This window comes from Caretta caretta, chromosome 3, assembly GCF_965140235.1.
Source record: "Caretta caretta isolate rCarCar2 chromosome 3, rCarCar1.hap1, whole genome shotgun sequence".
Lineage (NCBI taxonomy): Eukaryota > Metazoa > Chordata > Testudines > Cheloniidae > Caretta > Caretta caretta.
In genome coordinates, this window is record NC_134208.1 from 132766038 (window position 1) to 132792003 (window position 25966).

The 25966-nt window shown below is 39.4% G+C and overlaps 1 protein-coding gene across 7 annotated transcripts in view; it reads left to right on the forward strand.

Moving 5' to 3' along the window:
- Positions 1-25966, forward strand: part of DISC1 (DISC1 scaffold protein) — a 352964-nt gene that overhangs the window by 108937 nt on the left and 218061 nt on the right. For all 7 annotated transcript variants that reach the window (XR_012667726.1, XR_012667727.1, XM_075126899.1 and 4 more), the window contains 2 exons: positions 6514-6643; positions 12124-12359. Coding sequence is in view for 5 of the 7 variants with exons in the window: in XM_075126899.1 (XP_074983000.1) it covers positions 6514-6643; positions 12124-12359 (366 nt within the window). In the remaining 2 variants the exon portion in view is untranslated. The remainder of the gene's footprint in view (positions 1-6513; positions 6644-12123; positions 12360-25966) is intronic.

Sequence of the window (25966 nt, forward strand, 5' to 3'; positions counted from 1 at the left end):
TTTAAAAATCTTTAAAATAAAAAAATAGGTACAGTAATATTTTAAATAGGGCTAGCTAGAAAAAAATCTGTTTTGTGAAAAATGTTGAAGTTTTGAGACTTGTTCCACAGTGGAATAAAATCGAGGTCTTTTGAATTATTCATGAACAAAAGAAAAAAAGAGAGAAAGAGAACGAGAGAGAAACACACAACCAGAGCAGCCGTAGCTTGCTGGTTAGGGATGTGGGAGACCCCGGTTAAACCACCTAGATCTCCCATATCCCAGGTGAGTGCCCTAACCACCAAACTATTGGCTATTCTGGGGTTAGTTGGTCTTTTGGTCAATCAGTCTATTTGGTTTTGACACGAAATTCCAGACTGGATCAGAGAAAACTTTTCTACAAAAATTGAATCAGAATTAATATATTTCTGTGAAAATTTTAGGTTTTGACAAATTCACATTTTCTGATGTAAGTTTTTGGGTTAAAAAAAAATCCTGGCTGGCACTAGCTTTAAGTTTCCTCTCCACAGCTGTTTTTAACAGCCTTGTTTCTGCTGCATATAGCCGAGTTGTCATCACTACCACATTGAACACTTGTATCTTAGTTATCACACATACATCCTGCTGCTCAAACAGAGCCCCTGAAGACACTGAAATGCCACTGATGCAAGACTGATCTGATGTGTGACTTCTTTGGATGTAGGACATCCTGCTGTCAATTGTCTATCCAGAAAACTATTCACCCATTCAACGTCATTGCCATATACATGCTGTGCCTGTACGTTGTTCATTTCCATTTTATAGCTTTGGTTTTATTACCATTGATCTTAAGTCCCTCAGATTTTGCAGTTTTCCACAGCTCTTCCAGCACTAGCTGTAGTTGGTCTGTAGTTTCTCCAAGTAAGGCAACATCATCCCCTAATGATGAATATTTAAACTTCATACCTTCTACTTGCCTTCAGTCACCTTTATCATCACATAGTCTATTTGAACATTAAATAATGTAGGTGAGAGAACGCATCCCTGGTGTACTCCTTTTCCTACTTAAACGAATCTATAATATAACCGTAGATCCTCACACAGCTAAACGTACTGTGCTACAGTTTCTCCACTCGGCACACCAAGGCTTGAGGCACCCCAGACTGACATAATAGTATGCACAGTACTCACCAATGCACTAAGTCAAAAGCAGCTGCAAAGTCTATAAATACAATGTTAACTTTTTTTTGTCCCTCTATTCGTTTTTCAATAATATTCTGCAGAGCATATATAGCATGGATCTTCAATTGACCTGGATGGAAACCACACTGGTTGTCTCTTTTTTTGGGCTGACATAATATATCAGTTCAGTAGTAAGACCATAAACACCTTCCCTGGGACTAACAGCAGCACTATTTCCCTATAATTTGAACAAACTGATGACCCTCCCTTTTTTTTGTGATGATGGCAGTCCATTTTCCAATCTTCTGGAATGCACCCGGTTTCCCAAACTCTTAAGACAACTCTCTGAAGCCAGTGAACTAAATCCGGGCCACCACCCTTTAGCAGATCTGATGGAATATTGTCAAAACAAGGTGCTTTATCCTTTTGTAATTATTTGACTGAAATCATCACTTCCTCTCACATCACCAGCTTGTTTTTTGCTGGATTCGTTTTTGAATTAAGTTGTTTATGTCTTGGTGGGGATCTCTTCATTAATTCACAAAAATGCTCATGCCAGTGCGTAAATTGGGCACCAGAATCCTGAGTATTCTCCATTTTTGTCTTTAACTGGCAGAAGTCATGAGAATGGATGTCCAATTAGGACCTTCAGACTTTCAAATATCCGTTTCTTTTCTCGTCTTTCAGAGGCTTCCACAAAGCACTGCACCATACGATTCCACCATTGGTGCACCAAGCCACTAGATTCTTTGTTCCTAGTGCAGGTCCGAAGCCCAGATAAAGTGGGAGGGGTGGCCAATGGCCTGATAAGCCATTCCTATGAAACATTTCTGGCTTTGATGTGTGGAAGAAAAGGACATAAAACTTCAACAGTTTCATCTGCAATTCACATGGAACCAGACTTCAGGATTCATCTAATTTTTCTACTACATACAGAGGAGTCAGACTGTGTGATGATGTTTCTTCCATATACCAGAGATGGAGAGAAGCATCTGACATAAAGATGGTAAATACGCTTTGGCAATGACATCAGTATCTGAGGATGGGATCATGGAACGTTTATCATTAAGAGCCATCAGAAAAATGACTCTCCTGGCTGAATAACTGAAAAGGTTGAAAGTTGATGTAAGAAGCACACAGGAGACAGGGTGGAATTTGAACACCAAGAGCACGGCTCTTATTCGTAGTGGGTCAGACTTTTCGATTGTTACATGCCCGCAATACATCTGATAGGCACATTGGTGTTGCTCTGGTTTTGTCCCTGAGGACAAAATCTGTATTATTGACTTGGCAGGCTTTATTCTCCACACCTGATAGCTGCTATTTTCAGTTTGAAGGTAGGACATGTGGTATGCTCTGCTTGAGGCAAGCCCTGATGCTGAAAAAGATGCTTTTATGCCATGTTAGATGACACTGTATCTAATACGTCACCCCAGCTTCATATTGCCACCTTCAGAGATATGAACACAAGAACTGGCCATGACAGAATTAGATTTGAACTGGTACTGGGACCACACAGCTTACTGGAACAGAAATTGATAATGGTGCGTCTATTAGAATTTGCTTCTTACATTTGGCCTATTTTTAACAGCTACCTGGTTTCAGCACAAGAATTGCCATATGTATACATTTAACTATCCATCGGGTGACAGAGTAACCTTGGATCACTTCTAGTTCAGATATTCTTGTCTAAACTCATCCGGGAGGTACATATATTTAGAAGTGCTAATCTTGCTCCAGAAACTGATCAATGACTCTTAATAGCAACAATGACGTTCCATTTAATAAAGTTCCAGAGACAGATATCTATTGCGTCAAAATGCTTCAATGGTGATCAGCTTCATGATGAAGTAATTGCTAATAGTTACTGTTAGGATATAGATCTTCAGGACTGTCTGTAAAGGCCTGTACTCTAAGAATTTAGGTGTATTCTTATCACTTGGCTAGTTAGAGATATAAAAGAAAGAATCAAAATCACTGCCTGCCGGTGTAAGGGCCTTCTCTTACTGTGACAGACTGAGGCCCTGTTCTTAGGCTAAGGCCTTTGGCTAAGCAACAGAGGCAGCCATAAGCTGGGAAGCAACCGGTCACATCCTCACATTCCAAACTAGTCACATTGAAAGAAGGTGCTATTGGGCTGTTAGGAATACAATCCTGTCCTGATAGTGCCTATTGCCTCCAGAGAAAGGGAAGTGCCTAGAAAATGTAAAAGGAAACTTAGTTTGATAGCATCCTGTCTGGCAAGAACTCACTTATCAATAGCTCGGATGTGAAATCCTCACTTCTGTATTGTTTTGTCATTATAGTTCCCACTTTGCTATTAGAAAAGCACCTTAGAGACTAACCAATTTATTTGAGCATAAGCTTTCGTGAGCTACAACTCACTTCATTGGATGCATACCGTGGAAAATACATGCTGCTGGAAATGGCCCACCTTGATTATCACTACAAAAAGTTTTCTTCACCCCTCCCGCTCTCCTGCTGGTAATAGCTCATCTTAAGTGATCACTCTCCTTACAGTGTGTATGATAACACCAATTTTTTCATGTTCTGTGTGTATATAAATCTCCTCACTGTATTTTCCACTGAATGCATCTGATGAAGTGAGCTGTAGCTCACGAAAGCTTATGCTCAAAGAAATCGGTTAGTCTCTAAGGTGCCACTAGTACTCCTTTTCTTTTTGCGAATACAGATTAACACGGCTGCTACTGTGACACTTTGCTATTGTTTGTCTGTATAATCTCTGTCTGGTCTGTGATTGTTCCTGTCTGCTGTATGATTAATTTTGCTGAGTGTAAACTAGTTAAGATGGTGGGATATAATTGATTACATAATCATGTTATAATATGTTAGGATTGGTTAGTTAAATTTCAGGAAAATGGTTGGTTAAGGTATAGCTAAGCAGAACTCAAGTTTTACTATATAGTCTGCAGTCAATCAGGAAGTGGGTGGGTGGGTGGGTGTGGGGAGGGGAAATGGGAACAGGGAATGGGGGTGAGGAAATTGGAATCATGTTTTGCTAAAGGGGGAAATGGAAACAGGGAATGGGGGTGAGGAAATTGGAATCCTGTTTGGCTAAGGGCAGGAATGGGAACAGGGACACAGGTGTAAGGCTCTGTGGTGTCAGAGCTGGGAAGGGGGACACTAAGGAAGGAAACTAGAATCATGCTTGCTGGAAATTCACCCCAATAAACATTGAATTGTTTGCACCTTTGGACTTCGGGTATTGTTGCTCTCTGTTCATGCGAGAAGGACCAGGGAAGTAAGTGGGTGAAGGAATAAGCCCCCTAACAGTTACCCAGTAGCGATTTCCAAAAAATATTCTACCATGGAGGAAGAGTGGACTTTATTTCGAGAGTCTCTCACAGAGATTGCTGGAGTGGAGAACAAATGGGACTAAGGAGAATGAAAAAGCAATGTTGGATTACAAATGATACCATCAAACAGAGACAGAAAAAAAGACACTAACAACAGAGTTAATGAAGAGAGGAGGAAATGGGTAATAAAAAAAAGAAATGTTTTGAATGAGCAGTCAAGAGGGCCTGTTGGAATGATGCATTTAGGTGCACCTGAATGCTTTTTTTGTTTCATAAACATTAAGTAAAAATAAACACATTAGAAAAGAATCCCACATCACTGGAAAAGTCTAGCTCTAATGTAGATATCAGCAAGAATGCAAGAACATAAAGTTCCATGACCATTATATACACACGTACTTCGGCAAAAAGAAAATACGAAAAGCAACCATCTATGTGTAGCATTTTAAAGTGCTAGACCGTTAATGTGTATGTGCCTTACACTGATTACAAATCATTACCTCCTCACCAGCCAAACTGTACAGGATTCCCAGAAGCTCTGAAGTGCTCTTGTTTTTGCTAAGTGACCTTTCATACAGCTCTCAAAAGGGTGAAGATTTCTGACTGGCTGGTGAAGGACCTACAAACACGCCACTGTAACAAGGGTTATTCTTAAAGTGGTACCATCAACTTGGAAATCACATTTCCTCTGAATATCCTGAACCTGTTCTTGTGTTACTATGAGAAACTAAACAGTTTTCAGTGTCAAAGTTACAGCATATTCTTAACATCCACTGGTTTGTCACAAACAAGGAAACACTTAGATGAATCTGACAAGCTCTAGTTTTGCACCAGTTCAGAACAAGATGACTGCAAAGTTGGGGTCTTTTCCAGTGTGCAGAAGTAGGTGTGCTTTTACAGAAGGAAGTAGAGCATGAGGCTGACTATGAATGATGTTGGAATATGCATTTCTGAAGGATTTTTAAGCCTAAAATCTCCCATGCTGACTATTGCTGAAGGAGGATTTACAAAATGGAAGTCCATTCTACATGCAATCATGGCAGCAACATAGCCATGTGAATTTGCTGTTGTTGCATCTAAGATGTGTCTGCAAAATGGTTACAATTTGCCTTTTCTGTGTGGAAGATACTCATTTATGCATGCAGACAATAATCATGCGGTCAAACTCATTGTATATGTATTATATACCACAGATATCTAAGTACATTTTGCAGGGTTATCTTAGAAAGTCATGTTTGAAAATTTGTCCTTGACAGATGTATTTATCTGGGACCACAGTTTTTCAGTGAGATATTAAAAATGCACCTGTAATATTTATGGAAAATGCACATATACTTGTATGCATAAATGGACAGAGAAATGCCATTACTCGTTTGCTTGCACAAATACAGGGAATACATAAGAAAACATCTGCACTATTTGCAGGTTCATTTTGAGAGGCCCATTACACATTTGGCACTTAATGTATTGTATTGATTACCTTAGGGCCCAATCATGCAAACATTTATTACTGAGCATAGTGCTTACTGTGAAGAGTCCCACTGACTGTAAATTTGAAAGAGCTTTCTGTATAGGAGAGGGGCCAAAGTTGGCGTCATATAGCACAGACTCTGGCTGATCTCTAGTGTGGTCTCCAAAAGCTGACAGAAGCCTTAGAAACTGCTCCAGATAGTTTCTATATTTCATTTCTGAAGCCTTTTCTCAATGGTGATGGGAAATTGCATTCCTTAGTTTGCCTCCAGCCATTCATCCAAGACAGTGATGAGTGAATATGCTGAAAAATGAAATAGCTGGGGGAAGCCTGAAGCTATACAAGTCGTCTTCTTCCTCTTTCCTTTGAGATGCTGTAAAAACAGAGTCAGGGTTTGATAAAATAAGGGGATATGTAAAGGAAAAAACACTCTAGTTTCTTAAATAATGTTGTTTTAAAGATTCAGACACTCTTTTGATGATGGGTCATCACAACTCCTAGGGTGACACGGTACATTTCCTTTTAATCTTCCAGAATTGAATACCCAATCGTCACATAAAATATAAATGTTTGTCATTTTTAAAGGGTTGGAAGTGAAGAAGCACAGCTCTGGCAAAAAAACGAGCAAAAGCTTTTGAGTCCTGCTTACCAGAAGAGGATACAGGTTTCAGCTACAAAAAGAAACCAGCTTCTTCAAGAAAAGCAATGGTTGCAGGTAAGAAGAAAAGTAAAGTTGTGGCAAAAACCATTAGTGGGGGGAAAAGGTAGCTTGTAGGCGTTCTTGCTGAACTAAACAGACTGATAGTATAGCATACTACTTCTGTGCAGCAATTAGAGACTTGGCTGTAGTCCAGCTGATTATCTCAGTGATGACTGGCTGGGGTAGTGTGAATCTCATTACAGACAAGGAGGAGTTGAAGGCTCAGTTGCTCATGTGCATTCTTTAGCTTTCCTCATTATCTTTTAAGTATGCTCTTTAGGTTCACAGGTCTGATTTGCCTTCTCTATGCTTTACTGATCTTTAGCAGTTTTTATTTGAAGACAAAAAGAGAGTTTTGAAGAATACAATCTCCTGTTCACTTCTTTTCAGATTTGATTATCAGTATGTGATTTTCCAGCTTTTGTTCATGTAAGATGATCCGTACATTTTGTAGGGACACCGTGATGGTCATGAAAAAGTCAGCATTTGCCAATAGTAATTATGCACTGATACTTGAGATTACCATGGTCTCCCTCTCCATTTAGAATAGAAAGCATCTGTGTGGTAATGAGAAAAGGAGTACTTGTGGCATCTTAGAGACTAACCAATTTATTTGAGCATAAGCTTTCATGAGCTACAGCTCACTTCATCGGATGCATACTGTGGAAAGTACAGAAGATCTTTTTATACACACAAACCATGAAAAAATGGGTGTTTACCACTACAAAAGGTTTTCAAAGTTCAGCCACCAGGTTAGCCATGACACTATCGGGGATAGTGTTCTTGACGGCTTGTAGTCCATCTTTGTGTGGAATGTTGGTGTAGAGGGCTTCTACATCAGACTAACACAGCTGTTACTCTGAAACCTGTCATTATGCAAGGCACTGCATTTAGCCGTATGGAGTGGAAATCTATCAACTGCATCCTGGCCACTATGGCTATAGAAGCCCTCTACACCAACATTCCACACAAAGATGGACTACAAGCCATCAAGAACACTATCCCCGATAATGTCACGGCTAACCTGGTGGCTGAACTTTGTGACTTTGTCCTTACCCATAACTATTTTACATTTGGGGACAATGTATACCTTCAAATCAGCGGCACTGCTATGGGTACCTGCATGGCCCCACAGTATGCCAACATTTTTATGGCTGACTTAGAACAACGCTTCCTCAGCTCTCGTCCCCTAATGCCCCTACTCTACTTGCGCTATATTGATGACATCTTCATCATCTGGACCCATGGAAAAGAAGCCCTTGAGGCATTCCACCATGATTTCAACAATTTCCATCCCACGATCAACCTCAGCCTGGTCCAGTCCACACAAGAGATCCACTTCCTGGACATTACACTGCTAATAAACGATGGTCACATAAACACCACCCTATACCGGAAACCTACTGACCACTATACCTACCTATGTGCCTTCAGCTTTCACCCTGACCACACCACACGATCCATTGTCTACAGCCAAGCTCTGAGATACAACCGCATTTGCTCCAACCCCTCAGACAGAGACAAACACCTACAAGATCTCTATCAAGCATTCTTACAACTACAATACCCACCTGCGGAAGTGAAGAAACAGATTGATAGAGCCAGAAGAGTTCCCAGAAGTCACCTACTACAGGACAGGCCTAACAAAGAAAATAACAGAATGCCACTAGTCGTCACCTTCAGCCCCCAACTAAAACCTCTCCAACGCATTATTAAGGATCTACAACCTATCCTAAAGGATGACCCAACACTCTCACAAATCAGTCCCTGCCTACAGACAGCCCCCCAGCCTGAAGCAAATACTCACCAGCAACCACATACCACACAACAGAACCACTAACCCAGGAACCTATCCTTGCAACAAAGCCCGTTGCCAACTGTGCCACATATCTATTCAGGGGACACCATCACAGGGCCTAATAACATCAGCCACACTATTAGAGGCTCATTCACCTGCACATCCACCAATGTGATATATGGCATCATGTGCCCGCAGTGCCCCTCTGCCATGTACATTGGTCAAACTGGACAGTCTCTACGTAAAAGAATAAATGGACACAAATCAGATGTCAAGAATTATAACATTCATAAACCAGTCGGAGAACACTTCAATCTCTCTGGTCACACGATTACAGACATGAAAGTTGCGATATTACAACAGAAAAACTTCAAATCCAGACTCCAGCGAGAGACTGTTGAATTGGAATTCATTTGCAAATTGGATACAATTAACTTAGGCTTGAATAGAGACTGGGAGTGGCTAAGTCATTATGCAAGGTAACCTATTTCCCCTTGTTTTTTCCTACCCCTCCCCCTCCCCGATGTTCTTGTTAAACCCTGGATTTGTGCTGGAAATGGCCCACCTTGATTATCATACACATTGTAAGGAGAGTGATCACTTTAGATAAGCTATTACCAGCAGGAGAGTGGGGTGGGGGGAGAGAAAACCTTTTGTAGTGGTAAATACCCATTTTTTCATAGTTTGTGTGTATAAAAAGATCTTCTGTACTTTCCACAGTATGCATCCGATGAAGTGAGCTGTAGCTCACGAAAGCTTATGCTCAAATAAATTGGTTAGTCTCTAAGATGCCACAAGTACTCCTTTTCTTTTTGCGAATACAGACTAACACGGCTGTTACTCTGAAACCTGTGTGGTAATGGTTATAAATGTTAACTGTTTAAATGGCTGCTGCTGTAATGTTTGTGTAAAATTAATTGCAAACTCTTCAACTATAGTTTAGATTTTTCTTCATATCCCCACCACCCAAAAGGCTCTATTCCTTATTGTCTAAGAATGAAACCCTCTTTTCTCTAATATTCCTGATCAACTTTAGTGATTACACTGAAGAATGAATTATCCTGGAGGGCTAACTAGAGGCTTGTAGCCATACTCTTCTGATCTTTACTGCAAGGCTCCTTGTTCATAATTTTTTTCGTGTGTTCAGTGGTAGGAAGAGGTGAGGTGGGAAGCATATACATTAAAGAAACAGAGAATTTCTTAGATAACAGTGCTAAATTGAGGTCCTTTCTGTCATCTCACGTGGCTGCCCAAGAGGACATTAAAGATCCCATGACACTTCTGGAAAAAATCAGGAGATAACTGCAGTTTACTAGCCAAAATGTCTATTCTGAATAAAATAGGTTTCAGTCCCCCAAGAATGCATGTGAACTATTTTTAAGTGTATGGTAGCTTTCTCTTTTGCTTATGCAGGCTCTGCAATACTAGTATCTAATTAATTGTAGTGTACGATATTTGAATATGAAAACTGTATTATAAAACCAGTTCTGTTCATCTTCCTGTACATTCCCCCATAAGTCTCTTACTGCACTCATTACAATTAGTACATTTTCAAAGAATGTGGAGGGCTTTGTATTAAGTGAGGCTATCTAAAATTCTGGCAGTATTCCCAAACCAGTAGTACAGAGAAGGAAATGTTCTTTGTGCACACTAAAAACCTGATTTGAGACTCACAAAAACAAAACTGATGTTTTTGGCCTGCTGACCTTTGTTATCTCCTTGACAAATGCCTGTGGGATGAAACATCAGCTGCTCTGTTCTCTTGTTGCTACTTCTAAGAAAAAATAAAATTATTGATGCATCTACTGTGCAACATTGCAGTAAGTTGAATTCTTTGAGCTAATTTGGTCCTTTAATATGCAAGAACTGTTTCTTCTTATGCTAAGTAATAGAAATATAAAGTTGGAATAATGTTTACTCTCTGGCAAACTTTAAAATATACCTTTCAGAAAGTGAGCATTACTGCTTTACTGAATATTGTTAACATTTAAATTATATACAAAAAAACTACATTAAAAGAATGTAAAGGTTGCAAAGTCAAGCTCTCAGAAATTAGGAAATGCCAAATACAAGGTTACCTCTGGATCCTTAATTCAGCCCTCTTGTATATATGCATTATGACAATCTTTAATTATGTGATCACATCTATGTTTTTGACAGGACCCTGACCTCATTCAGTGCACAGACTGGACAGTGCTTAGTGAATGAGCAGCTATTCAATGTTCCATTTTATCCTCATTAATCTTTAATGTGTAGCCCCAGCACACTATTCAAACCCTGCTCTGAATACAGAATTATTAATTATCCTCATGGGTTTTTCTATGGTGCTCATCATTTGAGTATCTGGGTGCTCCACAAACGTTAATGAATTTATCTTCATAGCACCCCTAGGAGGAAAGGCAGTATTATTTCCATTTTACAGATGGAGAATTAAGACACAGAGACATTGATGTCAAAATACACATTAATTTTCGGTGCCCATTTTGAGATGCCTAGGGTCTGATTTTGCAGAGAATGTATCATTTTATAACACTTAATGTGTTCATAGCACAGTTATCATTGACTTTGTTTGCAGTTATAAGCACTCACCTTTTCTACAAATCAGAGCCCCCAGGTGCTAGACACCCAGAAAATGAGAAACTGTGTGGCACAGGCAAGGATAGAATTCAGTTCTCCAGACTAGCATTCAGCTGTCTAGACAATGAGATCATTCTTTCTCTTCCATGCAATCCTCTGCCTTGCTCGCTACCCACCTTCTGAATTCTGCAACAAATGAGGCAGTGGTGCTAAGTCAACAGCCTCATTAACTGCACAACCCTGCTTCCTTCTGAGAGCACCATCCATCCTGTGCACAGAATGACACACGGGTCCTATTGAGAATTAGTGTTTGATCATGTCATTAAAGACTACGATAATACACAAAGGGTGGAATTTAGTTTGGACAAGAGTGCTTGACTTTGCAACTTTGTAATGTTTTATTAATGTTTTAATTTTATTTCTTATGCTTTTTACAAACTTAAATATTGTGGAGTATTGATGCACAGGAGACAGAGTCTCCCTTCTTTCTCTTCCTGTGCCTGCCACCACATTGGCAGATGGGAGGAGCAATTGCAGGGAAAGTCTTGCTCAGCTCCTGCAGCCCTGCACTGATGTAGATGGAATGCTTAGTCTAGATTGAATCTTCAGAAAATTTAGCTGCCAAACTCTAACAAGTCTGTACTGATCATGTGCAAACTGAGATTTTTCATAGGTCCATAACTTGGCCAGATTTTCACAGGGACGGGAAAAGACATATATCTGACACAGGGCTGACCTTCAGTGAAGTTTCAAGCGCCTGCTCCAGAGCATAGAGGTGTTAGAGCATCTCAATAAAATGTCTATAAGAAATTATTAACATGGGTAAAAACAATGTATTTTCCCCTAACGTTGTGCTGAGAAACAGTGAAACTGTTTTTGCTGAAAATTTCCAAAAAATTCAGCCTGAGGCAGAGACCCAGTATGGAAAATTTCAGACCAAATGGTCAAAGTTTGGCAAAGTTATAAGAAACTGAAAATAAAGTCTTATAACGGAAAGTGCTTGTCACCTTTAACTATAGACTGCCATCTGCACTGCCTATAATATACTATATTTTATTAGCAGCAGACTTGTTTTCCTTAACAAGGTTAATGAATAAACTTTGGTCTCTACTCCATACAGAAAGAAATTGAAGACCTCAGAGCAAGGCTGGCTGTGCTAGAAGCAAAAGATCAACAGTTAAGACGAGATATTGAAGAGCAAGATAGGCTTATTCAGTCGCAGGACTGCGAGTTGACTGCCTTGCTTAGCTGCGTATCTTTGAGAGAGCTACAGGAAATAAGCAAGGCCTTAGATGACACTTTAGCATTGTCAGATCAAATTCCATTTAGCTTGGATCTCCCTGGGACCATCAAGAGGTATTTATGCATTTTAATTATTTTCCATTATATTTTCAATGACATGTTGAATTTATATTGCTGAACCATTGCATCAGCTGCCATTTGTTTTCCCTCATGCTCTTCAAAGATGACCTGACTCAGAGGAATGTATATTAAAAAAAAATAAACCAGATAATCAGAGAAATGCAGATAGAAAAAAGAAGCCTAGTGCTTGCAATATAAACTTTAAAGGGACAGTGTCAGGAAAAAAAACGTGTCTCTGCTTTTCAAAAAAACAAACAAAAACTGTTTTTAATAACACAGATTATTCAGTCTGAAAGATATATAAGAATTAATTTATTTGCTTCTTACTGTTACAAATTGTCTATTCTTTGCATTTTGCTCAGTTTGGACAATAAACACTTCTTGTTTATACCTGGTTCAGTTTCACATTTATTAGTACAAAATGTTTTGGATTTGCAATAGTGCTTATTATTATTTTACTATTATTGATATTCTGACTGTGCCTTGTGTTGTACAGATAAATGATGAAATTGTTTTTCCAAATTCATTAATACTCAACTGCTCAAACTAAGTTTAGTAACCCTTCTTCTCCTTCCTTCCTTAGTCTTGTTCTGAACATCCTTCCTGGGAGTTCTACCAAGGGATGGCAGCTTTAATTTGTGGCCACTTGCAGAGGCTGAATTAACATCTCTCCAAGGCTTCCTTGTCACACCCTTTGCCCTATTAGAACTACCCATGTTTGGGGTGGGGCTGGACAGCTGCACAGGCAATCTTAATTCTGGCATTTCCTTACACTGAGTGCTTGACTTTTTAACCTTAACATTCTTTTAATGTAGTTTTTTGGATATAATAACAAATTCATTTGCTAATTTCCCTAATACACTTGGAATTATATAATCTGATCAAGTTGATTTGATGGTCAGAGTTTCCAAGGATGATATAGCTGCTCTTTATAAATAGTATGGCTGTCAAGCGATTAAAAAAAGTAATCACGATTAATCGCACTGTTAAACAATAATAGAATACCATTTATTTAAATATTTTTGGATGTTTTCTACATTTTCAACTATATTGATTTCAGTTACAACACAGAATACAAAGTGTACAGTGTACGCTTTATATTTATTTTTATTACAAATATTTGCACTGTAAAAAACAAAAGACATGGTATTTTCAATTCACCTAATAGAAATACTGCAGTGCAATCCCTTTATCATGAAAGTTGAATTTACAAATGTCAAATTATGTACAAAAAATAACTGCATTCAAAAATAAAACAATGTAAAACTTTAGAGCCTACAAGTCCACTCAGTCGTACTTCAGCCAATCGCTCAAACGAACAAGTTTGGTTACATTTGCAGGAGATAATGCTGCCTACTTCTTGATTACGATGTCACCTGAAAGTGAGAACAGGCGTTCTCATGGCACTGTTGTAACCAACATCGCAAGATATTTACATGCCAGATGCTCTAAAGATTCATATGTCCCTTCATGCACCATTCCAGAGGACATGCACCCATGCTGATGACGGGTTCTGCTCAATAATGATCCAAAGCAGAGTGGACCGATATGTGTTCATTTTCATCATCTGAGTCAGATGCCACCAGCAGAAGATTGATTTTCTTTTTTGGTGGTTCGGGTTCTGTAGTTTCTGCATCTGAGTGTTGCTCTTTTCAGACTTCTGAAAGCATGCTCCATAGCTTGTCCCTCTCAGATTTTGGATGGCACTTCAGATTCTTAAACCTTGGGTCGAGTGCTGTAGCTATTTTTAGAAATATCACATTGGTACCTTCTTTGCATTTTGTCAAATTTGCAGTGACAGTGTTCATAAATCAAACAACATGCTGGGTCATCACCCGAGACTGCTATAATATGAAATATATGGCAGAATGCGAGTGAAACAGAGCAGGGGACATACAATTCTCCCTCAAGGCATTCAGACACAAATGTAATTAACGCACTATTTTTTTAAGGAACATCTTCATCATGGAAGCATGTTCTCTGGAGTGGTGGCTGTAATATGAAGGGGCCTATGAATGGTTAGCATATCTGGTATGTAAATACTTTGCAATGCCGGCTACAAAAGTGCCATGCAAACTCCTGTTCTCACTTTCAGGTGACATTGTAAATCAGAAGCAGGCAGTAGTATTTCCCGTAAATGTAAACAAACGTATTTGTCTTAGTGATTGGCTGAACAAGAAGTAGGACTGCGTGGACTTGTAGGCTCTAAAGTTTTATATTGTTTTGTTTTTGAGTGCTGTTATGTAACCAAAAAAAATCTACATTTGTAAGTTGCACTTTCACGATAGAGGTTGCACTACTTGTGTGAGATGAATTGAAAAATACTATTTCTTTTGTTTCATTTTTACAGTGTAAATATTTGTAATAAAAATAATATAAAGTGAGTACTTTATTTACTTTTGTATTCTGTGTTGTAATAGAAATCAATATATTTGAAAATGTAGAAAAACATCCAAAAATATTTAATACATTTCAATTGGTATTCTATTGTTTAAAAGTGGGATTAATTACAATTAATTTTTTTTGGTTAATCGCGTGAGTTAACTGTGATTAATCGACAACCCTAATCAATAGATATTTGTAGAAGACCTTCCTTCTTTATCAGTTGTTTAAAATTCTTCCCCCCTTTTGTTTTGATCAAAGACACATTTACCAAAAGCATTTTATTCCCTCAGCTATTAATCATCATCAGTTTCAACATGCTCCTTATTTACTAGCACATACACTTTCTCCCCAGCACTTGCAATGTGGTAAGTGTAATTTATTCCTTGCATGCTCAAAATATGTGCTAGGCACCATACGGACAAAAATTAAAAAGATATGCTTGCTTCCAACCTAAATAGAGAGACACATCCTGAGGGATAGGAACAAACAATGGAGAAGGAAGAGAGGGAAGGAAGGTGCATCTTGGGATGCATAATTTTGTTTGGTGCACAGCCTGGTGGCTTCTCTTAATGTACATATAGGAGTATAGACATATTGGGTCACGTTTTCTACTGTGCCCAAGTCCCATTTATAAAAGGGACTAGAGGCACTTCAGAGCCTAGGTCTCATTGAGTATTAATGGGACTTAAGCTCCTAATTCTCTTTTGAAAATGTTACCCGCTGTCTTTATATGCCAGCAGGACCTTAGAAAAGAATCTTGTTTATCATAACTTTATTTTCTATCTGATCACCAGTATACAGTTTTATCTCTTCTTCCTTTTTACCCTTTGCATTTACTGGGTTTGTTTTGATTTTATTAATATTAATGAGGTGTTGTTGTTTGTATGTGCTAATTTATTTTAAAAATTGTCAGAAGAATGTCCAAAGAAAGATTCATCTCTGAATTTTAATCTAGAATGTAGGCAATGGTAACTTGAATTTTGTTGTTGTTCTGTAGCTTTCGTGCCTGTTTTTATTCTATGTGAAAATTTGTCTCTACTGTCTCGCAGTTTGGTGGCCTAGCAGTTGCCAGAGATTATGCTTTGATTCCAGTACCTTCTGTTATTTTTGGATTTGGTTACAGGAGCATATTCAATCTTCTTTTTCTTCTTTCTTGCATTGTCAATAAGTGATTTTAATAGTACTTGACATATTCTATCTTGAAAGTTCTTTAAAAATGTATAAACTAAATAATTGCAGATTGTTATACCATTATATGAGTAAGTTGGAACTCTTGCAATGGGGTCTCATGGAACCAGCATCATAAATAATGCTTCTGCTTTAGGGAAAAAGTGTGTGGGGAACATCGTTAGTAATGGGCTCCGAAATAACATAACAGTGAACTTGCTGCTGTATACCTTCTCTGTCATCGTTTCTTTTCCCCTCCTGTTCCCCCTTGAAAAGAATGTGGTGTTTTTTCACCTAATTTAGATTATAAACTTTTGGGGACAGGAACTTGTCAGATTTTATGTCAACAAAGATCATGCAGACTTATAGTACTACATAAATAAGAATAATGGATCCAAATCCTGCATTCAGCTCATTTGCTCAAGCCATGTTCTGTGTGCTGGCACCTCTGTGGCTTGGGTGGGAATGCAGTCTCCTCTCCAAGATACTTTACTGCTGAGGTTCTCTCTGGTTTAAGTAGCCTTTGCTCCAGCTGTTCCGCATTGTCCTCCCTCAGTGTAAAGGAAGGTGAATTTGCACTGATTTTCCATTCCTGCCCTGTTCCTTATCTGTCCCAAAACCATGTGCTATGTTGGATTGCAGAAAGCACCTACAGAGGTGTGCTGCATGGTGTGCAGGCGTTGCAGACTCCCAGCATGGACTCCCTGCTGCCTCCACAGGAGAACCTTGCTGGTTCTGCTATATTCAAGGCTTTGTGTGTCCAGAGGGGTCGGGAGGGATATGTTCCTACAATAAATGCAGCTCGTTCATCATAACAGGTGAATTTTAATCTTCTAGGCTGTGCGAAATGATTGGTGTTTTTCTTTAAGACTATAAAGTCACTTATAGTCAAGGTCACAATGACCTATACCTGGTCCAGTAAATGCTCTGTTGCCACTTTGTAATGTATTAAAACAGCTACAACTGTAAAATAGTGCATCTGGCATCAATAATAATTTACAGCTGCTTGTACATACTGGAAATTATATGTGCCTGAAAAAGTCCTCCACTTTTAGTCAACTTATTCTGAATTGTCATTCCTTGGGGAAGATATTGGCATGTCAGTTAACAGGTTAAAATACCTAGTCAGAATTAGCAGAGTTTAGTAGATTGTTGTTCAATTTTGAGTTTGTAACCATTGAGGTTCTTTATTCCTAATGTGAAAGAGATTTAGCTGGTAATGGGGATTTTATTTTATGAAACATAAAAAAGAAATATTACTAATTCTTTTAAAGATAGTTCAGAGCTATTTGTATGATCAATGAATCAAACTTTAGCCACATATTATTATTCAAATGAATCTATGCATATGAACTACAGTGCTGACGCTTACAGCTGAGCCTCATTCAGCACTGGTGGGTTTGAAGGCCAGCTGGCTGGGTACCAGGTGCAGATATTGTGTATCTGTTCTAATAACGGCATCATGCCAGCCAGTAAAGTGTTGCTGTAAAGTGCCCTTTACTTATTTATTTTATCCATAAATCACATTCAGCAATAGAATAATGCAAGGCTGATGTCAAGTATCTCTCAAAACAATGTGTACTGTAATTAAATTTGTTTAGCAACTCTCAATTGATTGTAAAAATGAAATTTATTTTCCTTTCCTTTGGTCTAAATGTTATTAATTATATAATAGGAACATCATAAAGCAAACTTTGGAGAACAAGGAAAAACTCTTAGAGGGAAACTAATTGCACAAATATTTTTGTACAAAAGCTAGAGTACAAAGTATTTAATGTCTATTTTATTGTAATGTGGATTGAGTGTTGTTCCAAGCTAATCAATTTTCTTTTCAAAAATTCTTTTCAAGCTTACTAATGCACCTTTGTTTTTTCTTGTTCATCTTTTCTATGTGATGGATTATTTGAAAACAAATGCTTTACAGTATATAACTGTAATATTTAGCACTTACATTGCTCTTTTCATGCTCAAAGCATTTTATATACACTTCTTTGGGCCCTATTTTGGGAGACGGGAATGCTATGCTAAAACATGGCCACTTAATGTGGCTTCAAATATGTTAGCTTGCATCTTGATGATGCTTTTAGTTGTGTAAGTTGTTTTGATTGAGCTAATATGATTGAAAAACATGGCCTTTTTGGCCTGAAGACAGGGCCCCAAACTACTCTTTATAACAACTTTGTGAGGGACTTTGTATTGCTGTCCATTTTTTACTTATGAGGAAATTGGAGTACAAAGAGGCAAGCCACTTGCCTAATGTCATACAGTGATGCTGTGGCAGAGCTAGGATTGGAACACAGGAGTTCTCAGCTCCACACATCACAACATACCTCTTTCTCAGCTAAAGGAGACGTTTTGGAAATAGGTTTCAGAGTAACAGCCGTGTTAGTCTGTATTCGCAAAAAGGAAAGGAGTACTTGTGGCACCTTAGAGACTAACCAATTTATTTGAGCATGAGCTTTCGTGAGCTACAGCTCACTTCATCAGATGCATACATACTTTTTGGAAATAGTCAAAGAAAGATGGGTCTGTGTTTTGAAGCTCTTTGAATACCTTGTGATGGGTGACCACACACAGAGGGGATACTGTCAATTTAAAAACTATATGTTGTAAACAAAAAAAATTCTTTATGTAATTTATAACCACAGATTATTAAGTGAAATAATTTTAAAGATTCGGTTCATCTGACACCATACTCTTTGTTTACTTTATTGCATTTCTCTGTTGGGCAATGAAAATCAAGACGGTCTGTTTCACTTTTGTTTTGTGTTCTCTTTCACAGTTTGATTTAGTATTTTGCCTCATGTGATTTTACCCACATCTACAGGTGAGACTGGGCATGTGACTCTGCAGCACATTATCCCCAAAATGGATTTCAGTGCACTGACTGTTGTCTGTGCAGCTGAATGCCATTCAGGACATAAATTCAATTAAATAACCTTCAGCACACTTGAAACAGTCTGTCTTCCTTTCCACCCTTGCCACACGCCAAACGTTAATTGGTAGAAATTAGTTCCACAGAGTGTGTGTGATCTTTTGAAGATACAGAAATTCTCTGTTCTCTGGATTAGTTATTGCAGTACTGACATGGCCAGGGGCTCCAGGAGCCAAACTTGAAGTTTTGTTTAACTAGTCCACTTTGCTGTAATGTTGCCTGGGGCTTATCTGACAAAGATTAATTCAAAGTGAAGTGCAAATGCTCAGAGGGTGAAAACGTTATTAGATGGAATATTGTTGAACCATTCTGCAATCTCAGTTGAGGACAAAACCAGATTGAGTCAAAAGATCTTGTTTTTAGAAAGATTGATTTATGTGAGAAAGGAGGGAGGGATGAAGAAAGAAAAACATTGTTGCTCAATATGTTTAACAATATGAAAAATAGATTTGCCATTCAGACTGCACTGTACATACATATGGTATCGTTAGGGAATTCTGCTGTACACACAGTTTGTTTCACAATGTAATATTAATGTGACTGTAATATTGCTGCATGAAACAGCTTCCCGGAGGCTGGTATCATATAGGACCTTTTTCCTGTCCTATATTATCATTGGCTTATGGCCATAAACCTGACTGACATTGGTTATTTGGTCTTTTGAATATATTTCTGAAAGAACCAAAGTTCAAAGCAATTGACTACAATTTATAAATAGGTCCCAGTCAGCAGAGTCTTTATCCTGCCAATACAGATAAAGGAAGTTTTGTGTGTTTTATTGTGTGGATGTTCTTCAGATGAGACCTTAAATTGAGGTCCTCTCTGCTATCTTGTTGACATTAAAGATTCTATGGCACTTTCTTAAGAGTAGGGATCTGTCCCAGTAACCATGACCAAAATCTCCTCATTCCCCCAACTGTCATGTGGCTACCTAGCTGCCACTCACCTTCTCAGAGGTGGCTGCATTTCAGTGGTGCTATGTGTATAGGTCCTGTTTGTATTTAGCTAAATCCTGAGGTCCTCATTCATTTCCCTTGTTCTTGCATTGTGAGAGAGGTTGAATAGATGTTTCTGACCGCTTTCTGTGTACCATTCATTATTCTATACCCCTTTATCATATCCCCTCTTAGTTATTACCTCTCTCTTTTCAGTCTCTCTCTGCAACAGATTATTAGAATTCAAGGCAAAGGAGCAACAGTAAAGAGGATAGAGAGGCTGCCAAAAAGTAAAACAGAAAATGAAGTAGATGTGATATATCTCGACTTTAGTAAGGCTTTTGATACTGTCTCACATGACCGTCTCTTAAGCAAACTAGGGAAATATAGCCTAGATGAATCCACTAAAAGGTGGGTGCACAACTGGTTAGAAAACAGTACTCAGTTATCAGTGGCTCACATTCAAGCTCAAAGGGCATATTGAGTGGGGTCCTGCAGGGATCTGTCCGTGGTACAGTTCTATTCAATATCTTTTATAAATGATTTGGACAATGGCACAGAGAGTACACTTACTAAGTTTATGGATGGTACCAAGCTGGGAGGGGGAGCAAGTGCTTTAGAGGACAGGGGTGTCGTAAGCAAGACACAAGAAGTAATTTTTCCACTCTACTCAGCACTAATAAGGCCTCAACTGAGGTAATGTGTCCAACTCTAGGCACCACATTTTGGGAAGGATGTGGACAAATTGGAGAAAGTCCAGAAGAGAGCAACAAAATGATTAAAGGTCTAGAAAATGTGACCTATGAGGAAAAATTGAAAATATTGGGTTTGTTTAGTCTGGAGATGAGAAGACTGAGGGGTGACACGACAATCTTCCAAGTACGTGAAATGTTGTTAGAAAGAGGAGGGTGAAAAATTGTTTTCCTTATCCACTGAGGAAAGGACAAGAAGTAAAGGGCTTATATTGCATTGAGGGAGATTTAGGTTAGATATTGGGAAAAACTTCCTGTCAGTGTAGTTAAGCACTGAAACAAATTACCTAGGGAGGTTGTGGAATCTCAATCATTGGAGGTTTTTAAGAACAGGTTAGACAAATACCTGTCAGGGATGGTCTAGATCAGTGTTTCTCAATGACCAGTCCATGGACTGGTGCCAGTCCCTGAGATCTCCTTCACACAGTTTAGGGGGGCAGCAAGCTGGTCCTTGGTATCAAAAAGTTTGAAAAACATTAGTTTTGATAATACTTCATCCTACTGATTGCAGGAGATTGGACTAGGTGATCTATTGAGAGTCCCTTCCAATCCTGTATTTCTGTGATTCTATTTGTGAAAAAGCAAAGGAAGAAAGCATTCTCCAAATGGGGAAGAATTAGGCTGAGGCAGATGCACCGGGGCAGCAAGTACCATTTCATAGCAGTCACTGCAGCTAAGGATAATCACACACACTGACCTAAGGCATCATGGAAGTGAAGAAGAGCTAGCTCTTAGTGTAAAATTGATGTTCTCTCCCAGTCTCACACATGGCCTGAGTAATTTAGTGTTGTGTGTGAAAGCCTGCAGAGGTTGGGAGAGAGTATTCATCCGTTTAATGTTCAGGCAAACTACGGAGTTACTCTCCCTCTTGCTGCTCTCCCTGTTGGTCGTTCTTGTCCCCTATCCAGGAGTTTGTGGCCACTAAATCTGCATAAATAAGGATCCAACTGCTCCTCTCTTGTCCAACCCCAAAGGAGCCCCTTGTGCTGATCTTTATGAATGCCCATGCCCCCCTCCCTAAACTTCAGAGCCCAATCTCCAGTATGAGCTCCAACTGTCAGCCTGGACTGGGAGGCTAACTTCCTCTGGCTGTGTAGACATATATCTTTTGTGGCCAGCACTGAATTCCTCCATGGTGTGAGGTGGGTGCAAAGGTAACCTTTCATGATTGCTCTGTTTGTTTCCCTGCCCAGTGCCCACTCATGAAGACTGTTGAAGAGGTTAAGTGGCATGGAGGGCTTTATGATGGGTCCTTTCACACTACTGTAATTTCACCTTTAAAGCTTACCACAAGGGTGTAAAATATTCTCTGTCGGGGTGTGTGTATGTTTGTGAGTTAGTCTAAATTATGTGAAATGAGCCTAATTATTAATGTTCTTAAAATACAAGTATTTTATTCTACCCTGTTTGGTTTGCTGTAACTCCCTTTCCAGTGGTCTGTCTATTTTTTTCTTTGTGCTAAGGTCCACAAGTGTGTTACAGTGGGTACTTCAGCCTGCGTGCAGCTTTAGAGTAAACCAGACCTGTCAGTCTCTGGCTGCAGGGGAATGCCCTGCTCCCATGGCAGCCTGCAGCTCAACCAGTCCTCCCGATGAAGAATTTTTCTGAGGGAAATTCCAAGCTTTATTTCAAATGTCTTCAATAACAGTTTGACTCAGTAATATGTCTGTCTAATTCTCAGACTCGTCCGAAAGGCTGCATTTGCCTTTTGGGGAGTCTGTCTCCTTATCTTCCCTTCCTCCCTAAGGTATTTGCAGCAGCTGACACCTCCACAAGCTTTTGGGAGGAAAAACTAGGCTGACAAAAGCCAGAGGCAAAAGTAAGGGCCTGTGTCTTTCGCCTCACTCCCTTATTGAATGTCTCGTTGAGGGGCTCAGTTGGCTCTGCAGGCAGAGAACAGTTTCTTTCACAGCCTAGTCCTGGCAGGGCTGCCTGGGGCCTACTCTTTGGGCAGAAAAGGAATCAGGCAGATTTGGAAAAACTGGCTCCAGGGACAAGTAGTTCCCTCTCTTCCTTCTGTGTCAGGGGAATGACTGCAGAAGGAAGATTGTGCCTATGTCCCTAGAGGCCACACCAGCAGCCATGCTTGTGACAATGGAACCCAGCAGCCTCCCCTCAGGTGACCGAGGCTGTGGATGGAGGTAATCAGACACAGCATGGATGCTGCCCATTCTGGAAGTCACAGCAAGGGGTCCTTTGGGCCCAGCTCCCTCCCACTGCTCCTTCCTTGGACCACAGACTTGTTCTGGTCATGACAGTCAACATGTCTGTTGAGGTTTTCATAATAAACTAGGAGGAACATGATCAGCCTGATCCGAGAGAGAAAATTGACTTCCTTGTCCTCAGCAGATTTAAATGTAATTTGCACCCAGGAATATCCTCACTCATTGCAAGTCAACTTGATGGGCTGGTGATTTCAGGGGGTGGGGCATTTCCCTTCTGCCAGTGACTGATGGTTCTGGTTCTGCCTCCAAGCTGCAAGCATGCTGATCTATCCATTGTAATGGATCTGCAATGGACTTTATTACTCAAAGAAACAGAATTTCCAGGTAAATACAGATAATTTTTTCTAATTTCTCTCTCACACTCAGTCCTGGCTATTTGTTTGTCTAGTCTGAAGTGTCCTTTTATTTAGTATAGCTTTGTCACAATGTAAAATTTGTCTTTTTACATCTCCTCAGAGCATTCTGAGATGCTGTCACAGAGGGAATTATAAGAGTGCAAGGGAATTATTGATTGCTTGATTGATTTATATTGTAGAGTCCGCTGAAGGCCAAGAAACATCTCTGCATTTCTGACTTCTAAATAGAATTATGCTATATTTTCCCCTGATGTAGGCTGCAACATATGATTACCCTTGAGTGTTGTTTTTGACTTCTTTCATTAAGAGTTGGACAAAGGCTTTTTTGAAAGTCAGCACTTTCAACTTGCCATTAGAGGTGAGAGTACAAAGACTTTCATAGGGTCTGAGCTGTGTATTTTTTTTATCTTTTGAACAAGTCAAATCACTTTTTGCCTGGGAATCAGAAAAGTGGCAATGATGGGGAAGTTGAACTTGTTGTTATAATGTGTTCACTTTTCAAACCTCTAAGAAATTGTGGTTCTTCAATAACTCATTCTAAACTTAGTATCTGGTAGGGAAGTCTAGATGCACTGAGTTGTGGATTATTGGTCTCGAGTGGTTACCATAATGGCATGAGCACAAAGTAGTCTTAAAAATAATCTCAGGCATTTTTACAAAAATCAGTAATTTTCTTCTTTCAAATTCTGAGGTTGTGCTTAATGTTTCTGTTTCAGATTTTGAAATGTTAGAATTTGAAGGGAAGTTTCATATGCGCATTATGGTGAAATGCTTTGATACATTAAAAGCGCTAATATATTCCAAATTGTGTATTAAACAGATGTTTTATATCTTTATGGGGTGAGGGATTCTCTAACAGGTTGTTTTGAATTCAAGTTGTCCATTGCACATAATCTGAATAACCATACCAAATTCAGATCTATTGTGTAGTACTTGATCCTGCTGAGTGCAGTGGAGATGCACTTACATTTGGTATGAATTTGGCCTTAGGACTATGTTTTCATATGGGCTGAGGATTGGTCCATCCTGTTTGCAGCTGAAATTTGTGCTTGCAAAATCTGTCTACGTTTCTGAGCTGTCAAAATGAATTATGAGTGCAAAGGTGAGTAGTTTTAGCTCTGTCTGATTTACACTCAGAGTTGGATTGCAGGTACAAATTTTGTTTGTCCAGTTTGTACCTGCAAAAAGGACACCACTCTTTTAGAAATTGACCCCATAATGTATATACGCTGTGAGGTATACGAGAAATGAAAGATGATTCATGGCTTGCATAAGGGAAGAGTCCTCGATTCAGCAGTTTCACTTTTCGCTTTATTGCAAATTGAATATAGACCTGGTTGTCAGATTTGGTGACCTTTAACAGATTACTGTTACTGCTAAACATTTATATTATAGTAATTCCCAAATGCCCTACTGAAGATCTGGGTCTCCTTGTGCTCATTGTAGTACAAACACAGAAAAAGAGACAGTGACTTCTCTGGAGAATTTACAGTCTAAAAGACTCAAGAACAGAATATAGGGATATAATATTCAAGCAAATGAACCCGGTAATGATTGGCATAATTTTTGTTGTGTTGTGTTGTGGATGGTTTTGTTTTGTTTTATTTTAAGAAGGGGTCGGGTGAGTGGAATAGAAGGAAATAGAATGATCTTTTAGGTGACGGTGGTGGTACAAGGATCGATACTTGCTGCTATGATGTATTCTTGTGTCTTTCACTCCTTACAGGATCAAGGTGGAAACAATTCACAGAGGGCCTGTCTTCACTGCATTCTTAGCTTGAGGTACAGCTCAGGTTTTGCCCCACTCTGACTCCTGTCCATCCACTAAAATCTTTAGCTCCAGTTAACTGGTGCTTTAAGGTTGAACTAGCTGGCCTGTCCGGAGGGAGGCGTGTGGCGGAGCACAAGTGCTGCTGTTGCTGCTTGAGCCAGTAATGCTGTGAGAATGCGGCAGCTCAAGTTACAACAGCTCATTAACTGCTAATTCATTCGCTGTGCTGCTAACCGTATCACTTTGTTTTGCAATGTGGTCGCTCACTGGAGTGTGCTAACTCAGCGCTTGTCTGCATGGGCACTTTACAGCGCTGCAACTGGTGAAAAAACACCCCCCTGAGAGCTGCAAGTTTCAGCGCTGTAAAATGCCAGTGTAAACAGTGCACCAGTAAACAGTAGCTACACCTCTCCTGGAGGTGGTTTGTTTAGAGCACTGGTAGCGCTTTAGTGTGGCCAGTGTAGACTAGCCCTCAGCTAACTTGCAGTGAAGATCAGCCTGCAGTTTGCACCAGTGTAGGAATTAAATTATTTTTGTACTTGATGCATTCCCATATATTCTTAACCAGCATGCTGTAGTACATTCCATTACTGTGTAATTATGGTGACTCTTGTCTATAGGCTGTATAAATCTTTTATCACAAGAGTGTATAAATATTTCATCATGGTGTATAAGCTCCCAGTTGGGTAGAAAAGGTTCATCCATCGGTGAGTCTCATGAATATAGAAATAATCTTGTCTTGATTTTTGCCTGCTAGTTGGTGTCAGGCTCTCCCCTCCTCCCTCTTTCTTGGAAGCCTAAGCATCTGCATATAATACCTTAATATGGAGAGGTGGGAATGCAGACAAAATTAAAGGAAAGAGACCAGAAACTTGCCTCTAATTAGCAGAAAGCAATTCTTCCTATACTGTACTATTCAGTTTTCCTTTGAGCAGGGCCATTTCTACTATGCAGGCAGGATAATGGCAGGGAGATGACAGCCTCTCAGAATATTCTTCATGAGACCAATCAAGCATGAGCTGTTACATCATAATGTTTAGGGGCCCCTAAAGTTCACATGGGAAGTCTGTGGCAG